This window comes from Ovis aries, chromosome 13 (genome assembly GCF_016772045.2).
Source record: "Ovis aries strain OAR_USU_Benz2616 breed Rambouillet chromosome 13, ARS-UI_Ramb_v3.0, whole genome shotgun sequence".
In the NCBI taxonomy this organism is placed as follows: Eukaryota; Metazoa; Chordata; class Mammalia; order Artiodactyla; family Bovidae; genus Ovis; species Ovis aries.
In genome coordinates this window covers 29,181,161-29,200,489 of record NC_056066.1, presented here as the reverse complement: position 1 = coordinate 29,200,489, position 19,329 = coordinate 29,181,161, and the positions used below count along the sequence as shown (strand labels likewise).

Below are 19,329 nucleotides of genomic sequence, written 5' to 3'. Positions count from 1 at the left end.
ATATAATATTTATATAATCTATATAACTATATATAATATATAACATACAATGGCAATATTATATAATGCAAGTAAATATATTAATACACATTCAATTCAGTTCAGTTCAGTTGCTCAGTCGTGTCCGACTCTTTGCGACCCCATGAATTGCAGCACACCAGGCCTCCCTGTCCATCACCAACCCCCAGAGTTCACTCAAACTCACGTCCATCAAGTCGGTGATGCCATCCAGCCATCTCATCCTCTGTCATCCCCTTCTCCTCCTGCCCCCAATCCCTCCCAGCATCAGGGTCTTTTCCAAGGAGTCAACTCTTCACATGAGGTACCCATAGTACTGGAGTTTCAGCTTTAGCATCAGTCCTTCCAAAGAAATCCCAAAGCTGATCTCCTTCAGAATGGACTGGTTGGATCTCCTTGCAGTCCAAGGCACTCTCAAGAGTACAATTATGTAATTAATATACAATGCATTGACACTAATGTACTGATATTGATATATTGGTATCATATTTTAATATATTTGCATACTATAGTGATATGACTCATATTAATATATAGATTATATAATGCATGATATTATAGAAGATATCTAATACTGTAATAGAGCATCACTGCCCAGGCAGCCCTTAGCACACAGTGACACTGTGCACCTTTACCCCCAAGCAGCCAACTGGAGTGGTAGTTGTCAAGCAGAGAATGAGGTAAGAAGCAGATCCAAGCCGTCTCCTTGAGGCCCTCCAGCTCATTCACCATTGGGCCGGCAGATGAGCCAGGTGCCCAGGGAACAGGCTGGCAGCTGCGTCTATAGGGCTCCAGAGCTCTCGCCAAGGCCACCCAATGGCCAGACCCAGGCCTTGAGGCTGCAGTGACCCTCTCCCCCATCCCCGCCTCTATGACCTCATGGCAGCAGCCATCTGCATAGGACAGTCTGTGGGACCCAGCCCCCGCCATTTGGGCCGCCCGAGGAGCCTGAAAGCCAGCTGGGTCCTGGGCGCCTGGCTCCCTCAGCCATCACAGCTGGACAGCGTCTGGGGACCTGGCCTGAGGAAGCCATCAGCCTAGATCCTCTTCCTCTCAGCCAGGACTGGACCTTACAGGATGAAAGTCATACCTTGGGACCTTTCTTGTCAAAACAGAGTAACATTGCGTGGTGGAGTTTTACAGGAATGTCGTTAGCTGACTGTGACCTGACCTCAAGAACAAAAAGCTCAGACACCAAGAACTTTACAAATCATCCCTCACCTCCCTGACCTTTCCTAGAAAAGGGCTTTGCTGAGAGCTTTTGGGGAATTTGCAGTTTTTAAGGCATGAGCCACCTGTCTTCTTGCACAGCCCTGAATAAACCTTCCTCCTCCACACTCTGATGTTTTGGTATTGTTTGGCCTTTCTGTACATTGGGCACATCAACTTGTGTTTCAGTAACAAAATTACACAGTCTATAATATTATAGATATGTCTCTTTTAGAAAATATATACTTTGCTTAACGGATACAATTCACTCTTTTTTTTTTCATCAAACTGTTGAAAAACAAAGGAAAAATATAATGAGTCCCCTACATATGAATGCGTTCCATTCTAAGAGCACATTCATAAGCCAAATTTGTTCATAAGTCCAACAGAGTTACTGTAGGTACCCACCTAACACAACTGGCTATATAGTACTCTACTGTAATAGATTTATTATATTTCTCTCACAAATGATATATTAAAAAAATATTTTTCATCTTACAGTACAGTAATCTTACAGACATGTGAACTAACACGATTGTACGTGAGAATGCACATTCACACGATTCACTAAATTTTAAGAAGAAAATAAAATTGAACAATGTAAGAGACCAGAGAAAATAAATTATAAGAAAATGCTAGTAAAATAAAATGCATTCTTGTTTCATCAGATATCTTACAAAGTAAGATAAACCTTTCATATTTCCAAAAGAAGTAAAGTAAGTGGATAGAAAACTGCTCCTTTACATGGCCAGCCCAGGATATACCTATAATTGCTGTATAAAGAAGTGGCAATTCTATAAGTATACAGATATTGTTAAAAGTTAGCACCAAGTAGTATGGAGCAAAATCTCTTCAAGCAGGTAATGTTTTAAAAGGTCAGGTAATGTTTTAAAAATAACCTCCCATTTAGAAAATATTTTCAAATGACTAATTTTTTATATTTTGACTTAAGAGATGGTAAGCTGTTGTGACTCCCCTGAATTTGAGTTAAATATAACTAATCACAGCGCTGGAGACTGAGTCCAGTAACTCGCTTTTCTGCTTTTCTCACTGATGGTCAGGAGCACAGGGCATTTGGGCAGCTTGGACTGAAAGCCTTTGCTTGATCTGCTGGTGGAAATGGACTTTCTTTCCGCAAGCCTGGTGGGCCAACCCAGCAAATACTGGGTTCCCAGCAAGGTGGGTTGCTGTGGAAATCCACAGCTCTAAACACCAAAAGGGAAGAAAAATATTAAAATCCCAGCATCAAGGCCAATTTGAGGGAGTATAAAAAAGCATGAAAAATGGTCAGAGGAAGCCAAAAACTTCACAGAAAGAAACCAAAAAAAAAGAAAGGAAGAAAATGATGGAGCCCATAGATTTCACTTTTCCTTCCATGATAAGTCAGATCTTTTTCCAGTAGATGTGAAACCGAGGCTTGGTGGCTGTTCAGACTGAGATGAGCATGGTCCTCCCAGCTGTGTTCCCGGTGAGACCCACAGAAGGGGCTGCGATCTGGAGCAGTACCCTTCAGCAGGTGACTGCAGGAGAGATGAAGAATGTCGATGGCAGAGTTGGCATGAGAAGTTATGAAGTGAATGTCTTTATGTGTGGGGAAAAACTAAGGACATAAATTGCTACTTGAAGATGAAAGGGGAGGAGAGGAGGCGTGGCTCCTTGGTGTCCACAGGCAGTTCTGCTGAGTTCTGTGCACCTGTGAAGGGTGCACACGATTCCTTCCTCTTGCTCCTGCTGTGGTCTTTGCTCTGAACTTGCTGTGTGGGTGCCTCCTCTCCAACCAGCAATTTGAAACAGACTTGTCTCCTTTAGTTCTAAGTCTGTGGGCAGATAGGAGATGATGAAAAGATCATGCTGGACTAAAAGATAATGTTTAGTGTTCTACCCACCAAGCAGATATGCTCTTTGAAAATGACTTGGTTTGTGCCCACAGAGTCAAACTTTTCAAATCTGCCAAGAGCAAAGGAGTTCTGAATTATAGGGGAGGAAGAATTCCTAAGCACTTGTTTTTTCCTTCTTGATTCTACCACTGGTCCATGAGAATTTGAGAAGCATGCTGTAGAGGCAGTAACTGAATTCCTGATCATGAAATAATGCTGAGTAAGAGTTTGAAACAAGAAGAGGTCTGAGCATACACTCCCAGGGTCCACCCACCGTGCGCTGCAGAATTGGAACCCATGATGGATGCAGCAATAGTCAGGGTTTTCCAGAGAACAGAGCCAATGAGATGTATGGGCCTATAGGAAGAGATTTATTCTAAGGAACATGATCATGATGACTGACAAGTCCCAAGGTCTAAACGGTGAGCCGGCAAGCCGGATGTCCAAGAGAGATGATGGTATAGTTCTAGTTCAAACTCTGGTAGACTTGAGATCAGGGAAGAACTGACATTCAGTTCAAGTCTGAAAGCAGGAAATGCCAATGTTCAGAGGCTGGTAGGCAAGAGGAAGTCTCCCTTTTCTCTGGGGGGTCTTTTTGTTCTCTTCAGGCCTTCAACTGATTGGACAAGGCCCACCCACATGAAGGAGGGTGATCTGCTTTACTCAGTTAAATGTGCATCTCCTCCAAATCACCCTTACAGATACACTCAGGATAATGTTTTTTTTTATGGAGGTATAGTTGATTTACAATGCTGTGTTAGTTTCTGTTGTATAACAATATGATTCAGTGTATATATATATATATTTATATATATATATTCTTTTACAGTATGGTTTACTACAGGATATTGAATATAGTTCTGGGTACTATACAGTAGAACCTTGCTGTTTATCTATTTTATATATAGTAGTTTGTATCTGCTAATCCAAAACTCCTAATTTATCCCTCTCCCACACCTTCCCCTTTGGTAACTGTAAGTCTGTTCTCTATGTCTGTGAGTCTGTTTCTGTTTTGTAAATAAGTTCATTTATGTCATATTTTAGATTCCACATATAAGCAATGAAAGTGTATCAGTGGCTCAGTTGTGTCTGACTCTTTGCAACCCTGTAGCTCACCAGGCTCTTCTGTCCATGGAATTCTCCAGGCAAGAATATTGGAGGGGGTCTCCATTTCCTTCTCCAAGTGATATTGTATGGTGTTTGTCTTTCTTTTTCTGACTTACTTCACTTTATGTGACAATCTCTCATTCATGTGGCTGTAGATGACGTTATTTCATTCTTTCTTATGGCTAAGTAACAGTCCTCTGTATATGTGTACCACATCTTTTTTATCCATCTGTTGATGGATATTCAGTTTGCTTCCATGTCCTGCCTACTGTAAATAGTGCTGCTATGAACACTGATGTGTGCGTATCTTTTCAAATTAGAATTTTCTCTGGATATATGCCCAGGAGTAGATCTTACTGCATATTTAGGTGTGGGGCCATTTATAGGGTCTTCCTTTTCTCTGCAAAATGAGATAAATAAATAGTATGTAGTGCCCCACCTCTTCTCAGAGGGTGAGATAGTTGGATGGCATCACTGACCTGATGGACGTGAGTTTGAGCAAGCTCCAGGAATTAGTGATGGACAGGGAAGCCTGGTGTGCTGCAGTCCATGGGGTCACAAAGATTCGGACAAGACTGAGCGACTGAATTGAAGTACCCCACCTCATGATAAGATCACTCCCCTGGTTGTCTTTTAATGGGAATAATCTTGTTTGCTGTTGAACGGATAAGTGTTTCTATAAAAATGATTATTCATATAAATAAAACAAATTGAAAAATTTTAATACATATGACACCCCAGTTCAGTTCAGTTCAGTCGCTCAGTCGTGTCCAACTCTTCGCGACCCCATGAATCACAGCACACCAGGCCTCCCTGTCCATCACCAACTCCCGGAGTTCACTCAGACTCACGTCCATTGAGTCAGTGATGCCATCCAGCCATCTCATCCTCTGTTGTCCCCTTCTCCTTCTGCCGCCAATCTCTCCCAGCATCAGAGTCTTTTCCAATGAGTCAGCTCTTCGCATGAGGTGGCCAAAGTACTGGAGCTTCAGCTTTAGCATCATTCCTTCCAAAGAAATCGCAGGGTTGATCTCCTTCAGAATGGACTGGTTGGATCTCCTTGCAATCCAAGGGACCCTCAAGAGTCTTCTCAACACCACAGTTCAAAAGCATCAATTCTTCGGCACTCAGCTTTCTTCACAGTCCAACTCTCACGTCCATACATGACCACTGGAAAAACCATAGCCTTGACTAGACGGACCTTAGTCGGCAAAGTAATGTCTCTGCTTTTGAATATACTATCTAGGTTGGTCATAACTTTTCTTCCAAGGAGTAAGCGTCTTTTAATTTCATGGCTGCAGTCACCATCTGCAGTGATTTTGGAGCCCCAAAAAATAAAGTCTGACACTGTTTCTACTGTTTCCCCATCTATTTCCCATGAAGACCAGATGCCATGATCTTCGTTTTCTGAATGTTGAGCTTTACGCCAACTTTTTTCACTCTCCTCTTTCACTTTCATCAAGAGGCTTTTTAGTTCCTCTTCACTTTCTGCCATAAGGGTGGTGTCATCTGCATATCTGAGGTTATTGATATTTCTCCCAGCAATCTTGATTCCAGCTTGTGTTTCTTCCAGTCCAGCATTTCTCATGATGTACTCTGCATATAAGTTAAATAAGCAGGGTGACAATATACAGCCTTGATGTACTCCTTTTCCTATTTGGAACCTGTCTGTTGTTCCATGTCCAGTTCTAACTGTTGCTTCCTGACCTGCATACAGATTTCTCAAGAGGCAGGTTAGGTGGTCTGGTATTCCCATCTCTTTCAGAAGTTTGTTGTGATCCACACAGTCAAAGGCTTTGGCATAGTCAATAAAGCAGAAATAGATGTTTTTCTGGAACTCTCTTGCTTTTTCCATGATCCAGCGGATGTTGGCAATTTGATCTCTGGTTCCTCTTCCTTTTCTAAAACCAGCTTGAACATCAGGGAGTTCACGGTTCACGTATTGCTGAAGTCTGGCTTGGAGAATTTTGAGCATTACTTTACTAGCGTGTGAGATGAGTGCAATTGTGCGCTGGTTTGACCATTCTTTGGCATTGCCTTTCTTTGGAATTGGAATGAAAACTGACCTTTTCCAGTCCTGTGGCCACTGCTGAGTTTTCCAAACTTGCTGGCATATTGAGTGCAGCACTTTCACAGCATCATCTTTCAGGATTTGAAACAGCTCAACTGGAATTCCATCACCTCCACTAGCTTTGTTCGTAGTGATGCTTTCTAAGGCCCACTTGACTTCACATTCCAAGATGTCTGGCTCTAGATTAGTGATCACATCATCATGATTATCCGGGTCGTGAAGATCTTTTTTGCATAGTTCTTCCGTGTATTCTTGCCACCTCTTCTTAATATCTTCTGCTTCTGTTAGGTCCAGACCATTTCTGTCCTTTATCGAGCCCATCTTTGCATGAAATGTTCCCTTGGTATCTCTAATTTTCTTGAAGAGATCTCTAGTCTTTCCCATTCTGTTGTTTTCCTCTATTTCTTTGCACTGATCATGAAGAAGGCTTTCTTATCTCTTCTTGCTATTCTTTGGAACTATGACACCCAGTAGTCTGTAAAAATTACCTAACCACAATGATGTGTTTTCACATCCTGTTACACCAAAAGAAGTAGCTAAATAATCTTTTTCAGGTATACAATTGCAGAATATATACTAGGCTTCCCATGTTAGAAGAGATTCAAGTGGTAGAACCCAGGGCATTGATTATAAGAAAACTCTTTTCTTTTTTTACTTAATTTTTATTGGAATGTAGTTTCTTTATGATGTTATGTTAATTTCTACTGTACAGCAAAGTGAACCAGCTCTATGCATACATATATCCCCTCTTTTTTGGATTTCCTTCCCCTTTAAGTTACTACAGAGCACTGAGTATAATTCCCTGAGCAATAAACTCTTTACTGGGTTCTCATTAGTGACCTATTTGATACATAGTAGTATGTGTGTGTCAACCCCATTCTCCCAATTCATCACTTCTTCTTTATTCCCTGCTGGGTGTCCATACCTTTGGAGAACTCCTTTCTTGTGTTTATTCAGAAATTATTTCACTTTTTCCAAATCTCCATTGCTTTTGCCTTCTCAGCCAACAGTGAAGAAAGAGAAAGCAGAAATTTTGTAATCCCGGTGAATTGTTAGTGAATGTTGCATTACATGATTATGTAAATCGTCAGTGTGCAACCACCACAAAACACCTTCCCACTTGTCCTGTTCTAGAGGATTTCTGCTATGGGAGTATTAATTCATTTATAACTTCCCTTACCACTGGGACAAGTAAGACCCAGCTCCGTAAGAAAGCAAATGTGCTGTGAATCTGCATTAAGATAACACTGATAAGATTGGCAGGAATCGACTAGATATGCTTTGTAATGCCATATGCCTGATTTTCTTGATGTTGATTTTATCCCTCTTTTGGCAGTAGTGTTCTCTTCCTATAGTAGGGAGTAACCAGGTTCAGTTTTTGTAGCGCTTTTTTACTCTACAAGATTTTTGAGAGATTTATTTGGTGCAGACCTTATGTAACTCCTGGGTTTAGGGTTCTTTAGCTATTCCTTATGGTCATCTAGCCAAAAACTGCATTAACTCTGTGATACCAACCGGGCCCCTTGAACTCTTTAATCAGTAGAAATCAAGAAGAGAAATTCAGTCAAGACTTTTTTGGGAAGGCTGCAGCATGAGGGATCCAACAAAACCAAGTAACAGGTGCTTTTCCTCCCTCCCAAGGAGGGGCAAGCTGGTTCCTTAAAATGGGGTACCACCTGGGGCAGGTCCTTGGGCTGGGCTGGCAGGACACGTTGCTTAGATAGTCTGCCCACCCGCTTGGTGGTACTATGTGCAGGGACTACTTTTCAGTCATGTCTTCATGATTACCAGCACAGCGACCCTGAGCTGTACATATCCATGTTCATCACAGGCTGTTGAACAATTTTGCTGCAAATCTTAGTGCCTGCAGGGTCCTTGTGTAGCAGCCTGAGCCTTGCTTAGGCTGTGTTTACCAGCAACACTGGGCAGGATCAGAAAGCATTGTGTTTGTTGCACAGTGTCTTAAAGGAATAGAGATTTTTCTCTCAATTATTGTTGGGGGGGCGCCAGGAGGAGCCAGGAGGAAAGGAGTTTGTTATAGGCAGTGGTTTTGAAGAAGATAAGGAATCATGTAAAGTAAAAAAGAATTGCTAAGAAGAGAACGTTTCTGGTTAAAACAATTTATATTTTGGATGTAGATCTAGAATCTTTTTTCTAATTAAAAACATTTTTTTGGCTGCACCTTGTAGAATGTGGGATCTTAGTTCCCCCGTCAGGGATCAAACTTGTGCACTCTGCACTGGATGCACGAAGTCTTAACCACTGGGCCACCAGAAGAGTCCCCAGTCTAGAGTATCTAAGCACATCCCACGAATACTTTCTACCTCCCTTTGCTGTTATCACAGAATCGCTGTTGGAGTTCCCCAGTGAATAACCAGTTCTTTGTTGCTCTCTCCTTCTTCCAGAGGTCACCCTGAAGGTCCACATCAGTGATGCCAGCACCCATCAGCCTGTCCCTGATGCGCTCATTGAGATTTTCACCAACCAGGTCTCCATTGCCTCTGGTACCTCGGGGACAGATGGCGTCGCCTTCATCAAATTCCAGTATAAGCTAGGCAGTCAGCTGATTGTCACGGCCACAAAGCATGCCTACGTGCCAAACTCGGCCCCCTGGAAGCCCATCCGGTTACCTGGTAAGGTGGTCTTTACCTTTCTCTAAAACAGGGCGTATAATCAGGCTAGGGGTGGAGTCAGACACAGAAATGATTTTGTAAGCGTTAAGTCAGACAATTAGGAAAATATGTGTGCATTCTCTGCCCTGGTTTTTGGCGCCCCTTATGTGCAGGGAAGGTGGAATCTGGTGTGAAGCTGGTTGGGCTCCACATTGCTATTCATACAGTGGAACCAAAGCCTTTTCTACCCATTTCTCCACTGTTCCATTCTGTACATGATGGATCAAAACCAGCCAGTGGCACTGGGGCAGTGCTCTGAAATGAGGCTTCCTCATCTCACTTTAGCATCTGAGAGCAAGGCTGCCAAAAGGTGGGCATGATGGCCAGACTGTCTTTCTCTGTCCCACCTTCTTACCTGCTCAGGAAAAGCACTCCTGGTTCGCCTCCACTCTCAATACTCCATTCCACTTCTGGTGCGTCTACTCACCAAATGTGTCGTGGTGTTTCCACACATCCAGCAATGTGTCGCCGAGTCTGCAACCCCAGCTGGTACTTGCTAGCTTACCAGTTTATTATAAAAGTTATTAAAGGACCAGCCAGATGAAGATATGTGTAGGGCAAGGTCTGTGGGAAGAGGCGTGGAGCCTCCATCCCTGGCCAGCTGTACCTCCTCCTAGCACCTCTGGTGTTCACCAACCAAGAGGCTCACCCAACCACATCCTCTTGTGTTTTATGGAAACTTCATCATGTAGGCATAACTGATTAAAGCATTAGCCGCTAGTGATTGATTCAACCTCCAGCCACTCTGTCCTCCCTGGAGGTCAGGGGGAGAGGATGGTGAGACTGAGAGATTCCAGCCTCTAAGTCACACGGTTTCCCCTGGCAACCAGTTCCCCTTCTTAGGTTATCATAAGCTTTCCAAAAAGTCATTATATTAACTGAAACTCCCCTTGAAAGCCCCATTCAATTGATACAAATAACGAAAGATTCCTTTATTGCCCTTATCACTTAGGAAATTCCATGGGTTTTAGGAGCTGTGAGCCAGAAATGAGACCCAGGCCAAATATATATTACATATTATAAATCACAATATCGCATGACTTTTCACCCCTGCAAAGCAGTTGGCCTACCACCAGAGGCAAGGATGGTGCCCCACGTGAGTTCAGCTGGGGATGGGGTAGGTGGGAGCAGCAGATGGTGCCCCCTCTGTCCCTTTACTTCAGATTCTATCTAGTGCCTGGACCACATTATATGCCAGCACGTTTGTTGCCAGGATGGACTTTGGAAACCAGATGACCTGGGTTCTGGCTCCAAATCTATGCTTGAGCCCCTCCAGCTTTGATGCCAGTCTCTGCAAAATGGAGCTGATACCACCTTGTAGAGCAGTTCTGAGTAAAAAGTATTTATCATAGGTGCACTCACAGGGTCTAAAACATGGTAGGTGCTCAATAAATGCATAGCACCTAACACAGTGCCTGGCACAAGGCCAGTATTCGTGCTCACCTCTGCACCACGGGACCTGCCCCATAAGGGTTCCCATTGCCTCTGGGGTCCATGGAAGCTAAATGTGGTTATGCCTATCTCATCAGCCCCAGCACCTACCCTCATCCACAAAATTCTCTTTAGTTCAGTTTATACCTATCAAGTGCCTACTATATGTCAGACATTGCCCTGGCCACTGAGAATACAAATCTAGAGACTCAGGACTTGCTTCTAGGAGGTTTATCCACTAGTTATAAAGTCAGCCACAGAAGCCAGTTCCTCCTGATGGGATCAATACCCTGATAGATTTATGTGCAGATGGGGATGCTGGGGAGGACAGGTCCACCAACCTATATGAGCGAATGAAGGAGTTTCCTGGGGAGGCTAAGAGGGCAGCTGAGTCTTGAGGATCAATAGATGTTAGCATCAGAAGATGCTTGTAAAAACATACAGATTCTAGGACTCATCCATTTGACTGGACAGATTGACCAAGGAATCTAGATTTTAATAAACAGTTCCTACTCCCGTCTAGTCAAGGCTATGGTTTTTCCATTGGTCATGTTGGATATGAGAGTTGGGCTGTGAAGAAAGCTGAGCACTAAAGAATTGATGCTTTAAAACTGTGGTGTTGGAGAAGACTCTTGAGAGTCCCTTGGACTGCAAGGAGATCCAACCAGTCCCTTCTGAAGGAGATCAGCCCTGGGATTTCTTTGGAAGGAATGATGCTAAAGCTGAAACTCCAGTACTTTGGCCACCTCATGCGAAGAGTTAACTCATTGGAAAAGACTGATGCTGGGAGGGATTGGGGGCAGGAGGAGAAAGGGACGACAGAGGATGAGATGGCTGGATGGCATCACCCACTTGATGGACATGAGTCTGAGTGAACTCTGGGAGTTGGTGATGGACAGGGAGGCCTGGCGTGCTGCGATTCATGGGGTTGCAAAGAATCGGACATGACTGAGTGACTGAACTGAACTGAACTCCCCACAATAACCCCCATCCCCCAGGTATTTATGGATAAAAATGTTCACTGTAATTTGGGACCACTGCTTTGAGAGCTATGGAAAGTGGGTTGGAAATAGGTACAATTGAGGAAATCCTTTAGGAACATTTTAGAGAAAAGAAGATAAACCTGAGGAATATTTAGCAGGCAGAATTCAGAAAGCCTTGGAGAATGGGTGGGAGAGATACAAGGGAAAGAAAGTTGAATGAATGTGAGTTGAATCTCAAATTTCTGGCTGGTGATGGAGTGGATAGAATAACAGATGAGCGATGGGCCACCTTGTGGTTCCCTAAGGTTGACTGGATTAATGCTGTTGACTGAAAGAAATCCCTTACTCCTTCCCTGTGTGTATCCCTGTCCCCAAGCTTGAGGCTCCTACAAAAGTGGGTGGAGGTGGGGGTGGAGATGCAGGAGATGGGAAGGAAAAGAATGAGAGTTGGGGTCATAGTCAATGATGAATATAGCGTAGATTGGATTTAAGCTGCCTGTGGGACACTAAGCATGTTCAGCCTTTAGTTTCCACTTTCTGGCTATTATGACTGATGTTGCTATGAACGTTCATGTACAAGTGTTTGCATGAACACATATTCTCAGTTCTCTTGGACATGTACCTGTTCCTGGGTCACATGGTGACTGTTTAACATTTGGAGGAACCCTGGATTGTTTTCCCAGCACCAAGGTCCATCCTTATCTTTATCAGGGCACTTTGTCACATTCTGCTTGTCGTGTAGCTATTGGTTGTGTGTCTTAGCCGCCTTCTAATGTAGATCCCTTAAGGGCACAGACTGCCCCCAGCAGTGATCTATTCCGCACATCTAGCTCTGGGCCTTATATATGATGGCAGCTAAATAAATGGACTGTGTACAAAGAGGGGTCATGTCCATGGCCAGCCCCTCATTGGGCCCCTCTGGCACTGTCCAGAGCCAATTGTGCTGAGTATTGGGTTGGCCAAAAATTCATTTGTGTTCTTCCGTAACATCCTACCAAAAACCTGAATGAACCCAATAATTGCTCTATTTAGCATTTGATATTTCTGGCTCCTAATATTTTCCTTGAAAGTTACTTTACTTCTCTAGGCCTTACTTTCTTGCTCTTTAAATGTAGAGACTACTCTCTCAATGGGAACATGTACATTACCATATGTAAAATAGATAGCCAGTGGAAATTTGCTATATGACTCACGGAGCTCACACTGGTATTCTGTGACAACCTAGAGAGGTGGGATGGGATGGGAGGTGGGAGGGAAGTTCAAGAGGAAGGTGACATATGTATACCTATGGCCAGTTCAGTCTTCCTCAGCAGATAAAGAATCTGCCTGCAATACAGGAGACGCGAGTTCAATCCCTGGGTCAGGAAGATTCCCCTGGAGAAGGAAATGGCAGCCCGCTACAGTCCACAGGGTCCCAAAGAGTCAGACTCGACTAAGTGGCTTGAATCTGAAGCAAATATGACGTATGTTCAATGTGGATGATAGAATCAGATACCTATGGCTGATTCATGTTAATGTATGGCAGAAACCAACACAATATTGTGAAGCAACTATCCTCCAGTTAAAAAACTAAAAAACAACAACAACAACAACAAAAACAGGAACTTAGGCCCAGATGGAGTCTAAGAGGCCTTTGAACTTAAGTCTCTGAAGCATAGAGGTGAAGGTCAGACTCCAGAGTTCAAATCCTGGCTCCAGTATTTACCAGATTCGGGATCTTGGACAAGTTAATTCCTTATCTATAAACCTGTCTCCTTACCTGTCAATGGGGCATGTTAATAATACCTCTTTCAGAGAGCTGTTTTCAAAGTTAAATAAATTACCCAAATTAAACCACCTAGAATAAAATCTGACATGTCAGTGAGGGTTCAGTAATGTTAGTGATTGTTGTTATTCCATACTACATTGATTTGGTTTTTGTTCATGTTCTACCCAGAAGCATGTAGGTTTTTTCCCCCTGGCCACACCTTGCAGCATGCAGGATCTTAATTCCTCAACCACGGGTAGAATCCAGACCCTGGCAGTCAAAGCACTGAGTCCTAACTACTGTTCAGCCAGGGAATTCCCAAGAAACATGTAGGCTTTGTGAATTTCTAGGTTGGAAGTCGAGGTCTTTAAACAAGAATTTTAAAGTAGCACAAGTTCTCTCATCCTGTGCTCAGTTGCTTCAATCATGTCCGACTCTGCGATCCCACGGACTATAGCTTGCCAGGCTCCTCTGTCCATGGAATTTTCCAGGCAAGAATACTGGAGTGGGTTGCCAATTCTTCTAAAGAATATAAAATATGTAGTTAACTGTTGTAGGCTAAGCAGTTGTTATGTGAGAGACTGCAGGACTCATGGAGTTCTGAAAGACTTTTGCTAACAATACTTAAAGGACAAACTGTTTCCTTTCTCTCTGTCTATGATAATTCTGACATCTAGTAAGTGGGTTTTCTTCTCAAACCAACCAGTTCTCCTCCTCTCTGGATACCAACTGGGTATCTTACAGTTCAGTTCCATTCTGACAGTTGTTCAATCCCTCAGTTGTGTCCAGCTCTTTGAGACCCCCTAGACTGTAGCACACCAGGCTTCCCTGTCTTTCACCATCTCCCGGAGCTTACTTAAACTCATGTCCATTGAGTGGTGATGCTGTCCAACCATCTTGCCCTCTGTCATACCCTTGTCCTCTTGCCTTCAATCTTTCCCAACATCAGGGTCTGACGGTAGCTGTCCAAAATTAACCCAAATGCTACCGATTAAGGGTTCAGTCCCATGACACTGTCCTCTCATTCAGACACAAGCCCTAAGTGGTCACCTGTACTTCTGACCAATCAGCTATAAATCAGAGGTTCCCATGAGCTCCCCACCCCTGGTTTCTTTCACTGTAATGACTCCCAGAATTCAGGAAAACAATGACTTACATTTGCTGGTTTATAACAAGTATCACAGTGGATGCAGATGAACAGCCACATGAAGAGAGGCAGCAGGGTGAGGTCCAGAAGGGACCTGGTCATGGGAGCTTCTATCCCTGTGGAGCTGAGGTGCACTACCCTCCTAGCACATAAATGTACCCACCAGCTTGAAGTTCCCCAAAGCCTGTACCTTTGGGACTCCCATCGTAGCTTCCTCAATCATGGCAGGCATGATCAACCATGAACTGAACTCTCCACCCCACTGTTCTCTCTGGATGATGGGACGCGAGCCTGAAAGTTCCAAGATTCTTATCATGGTTTGATCTTTTTGGCCACCAGCCCGCATACAGGAGGCCACCCAGAGTCTCCTCATCAGATCAGAAAGATACTCTGGTGACTCAGGAATTTGAGCCAGGAACCAGAGGCAGAGAACAGATATATATATTTATTATTATGTCACATTACTAAAAGATCAATGTTGTTGATTGATTTGAACCCAGAGAATCCAAAGAATGCAGAGTACTTAAAAAATTGGCATGGGCACTTTGATTTAGAAGTCAGAATTTCCTCATATCCATCTTTGTTTCCGCAGTATTTTCTTCCCTAAGCCTGGGCCTGCTTCCAGAACGATCCGCTACCCTGATGGTGTATGAAGACGTTGTCCAGATAGTCTCAGGATTCCAAGGTATGTCTGATACTTAAAAAGAGGAGCGATGGTAACTTTGGGGCCAACTGTTAAAGTGCGAGGAATGGGTAGTCAGGTAGTGATGGCCACGAGCATGTCCACAGCTGGACATAATGGCTGTAGTCCCTACAAGTGCACAGACACATTGACATTTCGGTGAAACTGTTGGCTGTGGCCTTGTTTGTTATCAGCCCCGCCTTGAAGTGCAGAGGGGTAAGAAGAGGCTCCGCCCTCTTTCACACCATGTCTCTCTCTCTCTCTGAAGGTGAGAAAATTCATCCCAGAGTCAGAATCCAGACCCTGCCTGGGCTTCATTGATCAGTGGATAGGGTCACTCTGAAAAGGTTCATAAGCATTTGAGTATATAGAGTTTCAGGGGATTTAGTTTGTTTGTTTTTAATTTTTTTGGCTAGGCCTTGTGGCTTGTGAGATCTTAGTTGCCTGACCAGGGGTTGAACCCACACCCCCGGCAGTGGAAATGCAAGTCCTAACCACTAGACCCCCAGGAAACTCCCTAGAGTTTCAGTTTTGCAAAATAGGACAGTTCTAGAGATCCGTTGCACAACAGTGTAAATATACTTCACATTGGTGCACTGGACACATAAAACTGGCTAAGATGGGGACTTGCCTGGCAGTCCAGTGGGGTTAAGACTCTATGCTCCCAATGCAGGGGACACAGATTTGATCCCTGTTTGGGAAACTAAGATCCCACATAGCACGGCTCCTCCCAACCCAAAAAAAAAAAAACAAAAAAAAACAAAAAAAAACTGGTTAAGACAGTAATTTAATGTTAGGTGTTTTTTACAATAAAAAAAATTTTCTCCTCCCACCCAAAAAAGAAAACAAAAAATTCCCAGGCATTCAAGTATGGCCTTTTTCTATCTCTTATCCCCTTGTGTTTTCAGCCCATCTCATGTGCAGTGGTGTAAATGTGACCTCACCCCTCTAACCTCTTTCCCAGAAAATCTGGTACAGAAGGTTTGTGGAATTTGCCCTTTGTTTGGGGCTGGCATTGGAACTGGGAATCAGACTTATGTCAAACCTTTTTTGTGCTGAGATGATTGGTTTCTTCCATCTTAGCCATGGGCCTGAGAATGATATTTCCTGTCTTTTAATGTTTCATCAGATTCTTTTTTTTTTTTGTTTACTTTTTGTTGTTGTTCAGTCCCTAAATCATGTCCAACTCTTTGTGACCCCATGGACTGCATCACGCCAGGCTTCCCTGTCCTTTACTATCTCCTGGAGCTTACTCAAACTCATGTCCATTGATTCAGTGATGCCATCCAACCATCTAATCCTCTGTCACCCTCTTCTCCTCTTGCCCTCAGTCCTTCCCAGCATCAGGGTCTTTTCTAGTGAATAGGTTCCTCACATCAGGTGGCCCAAATATTGGAGCTTCAGCTTCAGTATCAGTCCTTCTAATGAATATTCAGAGTTGATTTCCTTTAGAATAGACTGGTTTGATCTCCTTGCAGTCCAAGGGACTCCCAAGAGTCTTCTCCAACACCACAGTTCAAAAGCATCAATTCTTTGGAGCTCATCTTTGTTTATGTTTCAACTCTCACATCCATACATAACTACTGGAAAAACCATTTTTTATTTGTGCTAAGTTGCATCAGTCATGTCTGACTCTGCAACCCCATGGACTGTAGCCCACCAGGCTCTTGTATCCATGGGGTTCCCCAGGGAAGAATACTGGAGTGGGTTGCCATGCCCTCCTCCAGGGGATCTTCCCAACCCAGGGACTGAACCCAGGTCTCTTATGTCTCCTGTATTGGCAAGTGGGTTCTTTACCACTAGTGCCACCTGGGAAGCCCCCTGTTTTTGTTTGTTTTGTTTATTCCTTTATTTTAATACCATTTACACCAATCATTCTCTGCCTAACCACATCCATTTGCCATCTGCAAGTGAGATGACTTTATTCCTTTTTTTATTGCGTAGCTGTGGGAATATACAAGAAGGTTAACATGCTGCTCTTAGAAGAAGTGCGTAAAGAGAAATAAAGAGAAATGTCTGGGAGCATATGTGAACTGAGTTTGGGAGAGATAACAGGAATAGATATATAGATTTTAATGTCATCTGCACAGTGAGAGCCCTAAGTCATCTCCTGCTTTTCTCCTAAGAGACAGCAGAACTAGGCCTGAGTCCTCAGCATCCTTTCACATCGGGACCACAGTGGGGGCTGTTGGGCTTGGGACCTCCAGTTTCTCTTTAATTACCTTTGCCATTGTTGTTTCACAACTGAAATATAATGGTTCCCCACCTCCAGTCTTACTGGGATATAATAGACATATATCTTCAATGATTTGATATGTGTATATATTACACAGTGATCACCACCGTAAGTCTAGTTAGCATCCATTATCACACAGTTTTTTTTCTTGTGATGAGAACTTTTAAGATCTACTTTCTTAGCAACTGTCAAATATGCAATCAGTTCAGTTCAGTTCAGTCACTCAGTCACATCTGACTCTTTGCAACCCCATGAACCATAGCACGTCAGGCCTCCCTGTCCATCACCAACTCCCGGAGTTTACTCAAACTCATGTCCATTGTGTCCGTGATGCCATCCAGCCATCTCATCCTCTATTGTTCCCTTCTCCTCCTGCTTTCAATCTTTCCCAGCATCAGGGTCTTTTCAAATGAGTCAGTTCTTTGCATCAGGTGGCCAAAGTATTGGAGTTTCAGCTTTAGCATCAGTCCTTCCAATGAATATTCAGGACTGATTTCCTCTAGGATGGACTGGCTGGATCCCCTTGCAGTCCAAGGGACTCTCAAGAGTCTTCTGTAATACCACAGTTCAAAAGCATCAATTCTTTGGCGCTCAGCTGTCTTTGTAGTCCAACTCTCACATCCATACATGACTACTAGAAAAACCATAGCCTTGAAGCTGAAACTCTAGTACTTTGGCCACCTGATGTGAAGAGCTAACTCATTTGAAAAGACCCTGATGCTGGGAAAGATTGAGGGCAGGAGGAGAAGAGGACGACAGAGGATAAGATGGTTGGATGGCATCACCGACTCAATGGACGTGAGTTTGGGTAAACTCTAGGAGTTGGTGATGGACAGGGAGACCTGGTGTGCTGCAGTTCATGGGGTCACAAGGAGTTAGACTTGACTGAGCAACTGAACTAAACTGAACTGAGTAGATGGACCTTTGTTGGCAAAGTAATGTCTCTGCTTTTGAATATGCTATCTAGGTTGGTCATAACTGTCCTTCCAAGGAGTAAGCATCTTTTAATTTCATGGCTGCAGTCACCATCTGCAGTGATTTTGGAGCCCCAAAAAATAGTCAGCTACCATTTCCACTGTTTCCCCATCTATTTGCTTTGAAGTGATGGAACCAGATGCCGTGATCTTAGTTTTTTTAATGTTGAGCTTTAAACCAACTTTTTCACTCTCCTGTTTCATTTTCATCAAGAGTCTCTTTAGTTTTTCTTTACTTTCTACCATAAGGGTGGTGTCATCTGCATATCTGAGGTTATTGATATTTCTCCCAGCAATCTTGATTCCAGTTTGTGCTTCATCCAGCCCAGCATTTCTCATGATGTATTCTGCATATAAGTTGTATAAGCAGGGTGACTATATACGGCCTTGATGTACTCCTTTTCCTATTTGGAGCCAGTCTGTTGTTCCATGTCCAGTTCTAACTGTTGCTTCCTGGCATGCATACAGATTTCTCAAGAGGCAGGTCAGGTGGTCTGGTATTCCCATCTCTTTCAGAATTTTCCACAGTTCATTGTGATCCATACAGTCAAAGGCTTTGGCATAGTCAATAAAGCAGAAGTAGATGTTTTTCTGGAACTCTCTTGCTTTCTCAATGATCCAGCAGATGTTGGCAGTTTGATTTCTGGTTCCTCTGCCTTTTCTAAAACCAGCTTGAACATCTGGAAGTTCACAGTTCATGTATTGTTGAAGCCTGGCTTGGAGAATTTTGAGCATTACTTTACTAGCGTGTGAGATGAGTGCAATTGTGCGGTAGTTTGAGCATTCTCTGGCATTGCCTTTCTTTGGGATTGGAGTGAAAACGGACCTTTTCCAGTCCTGTGGCCACTGCTGAGTTTTCCAAATTTACAAATTTTCCAATATTGAGTGCAGCACTTTCACAGCATCATCTTTTAGTATTTGAAGTAGCTCAACTGGAATTCCATCACCTCCACTAGCTTTGTGCATAGTGATGCTTCCCAAGACTGACTTGACCTGTTATTTACCTGGGGCCATACTATGGTGGAGGTAATGAAAATAGTGGTGACCTCCTTCAAAAGGTCCCATGCATGCTTTGCTACACTCGGTGCCCCCAGCCCTGCAGCAGGCCACCACCAACCCATGCCTCCACCAGAGTCTCCTGGACACTCACGGGCAAGTCTGGGCCAGTCTCTTGT

General features: G+C 43.5%; 1 protein-coding gene across 2 annotated transcripts in view; it reads left to right on the top strand.

Moving 5' to 3' along the window:
- The window catches only part of FAM171A1 (family with sequence similarity 171 member A1), a 129,799-nt gene that overhangs the window by 66,815 nt on the left and 43,655 nt on the right, over positions 1-19,329 (top strand). For both annotated transcript variants that reach the window (XM_015099598.4, XM_060396865.1), the window contains exons 2-3: positions 8,688-8,915; positions 14,855-14,947. In XM_015099598.4, the coding sequence (XP_014955084.3) occupies positions 8,688-8,915; positions 14,855-14,947 (321 nt within the window). The remainder of the gene's footprint in view (positions 1-8,687; positions 8,916-14,854; positions 14,948-19,329) is intronic.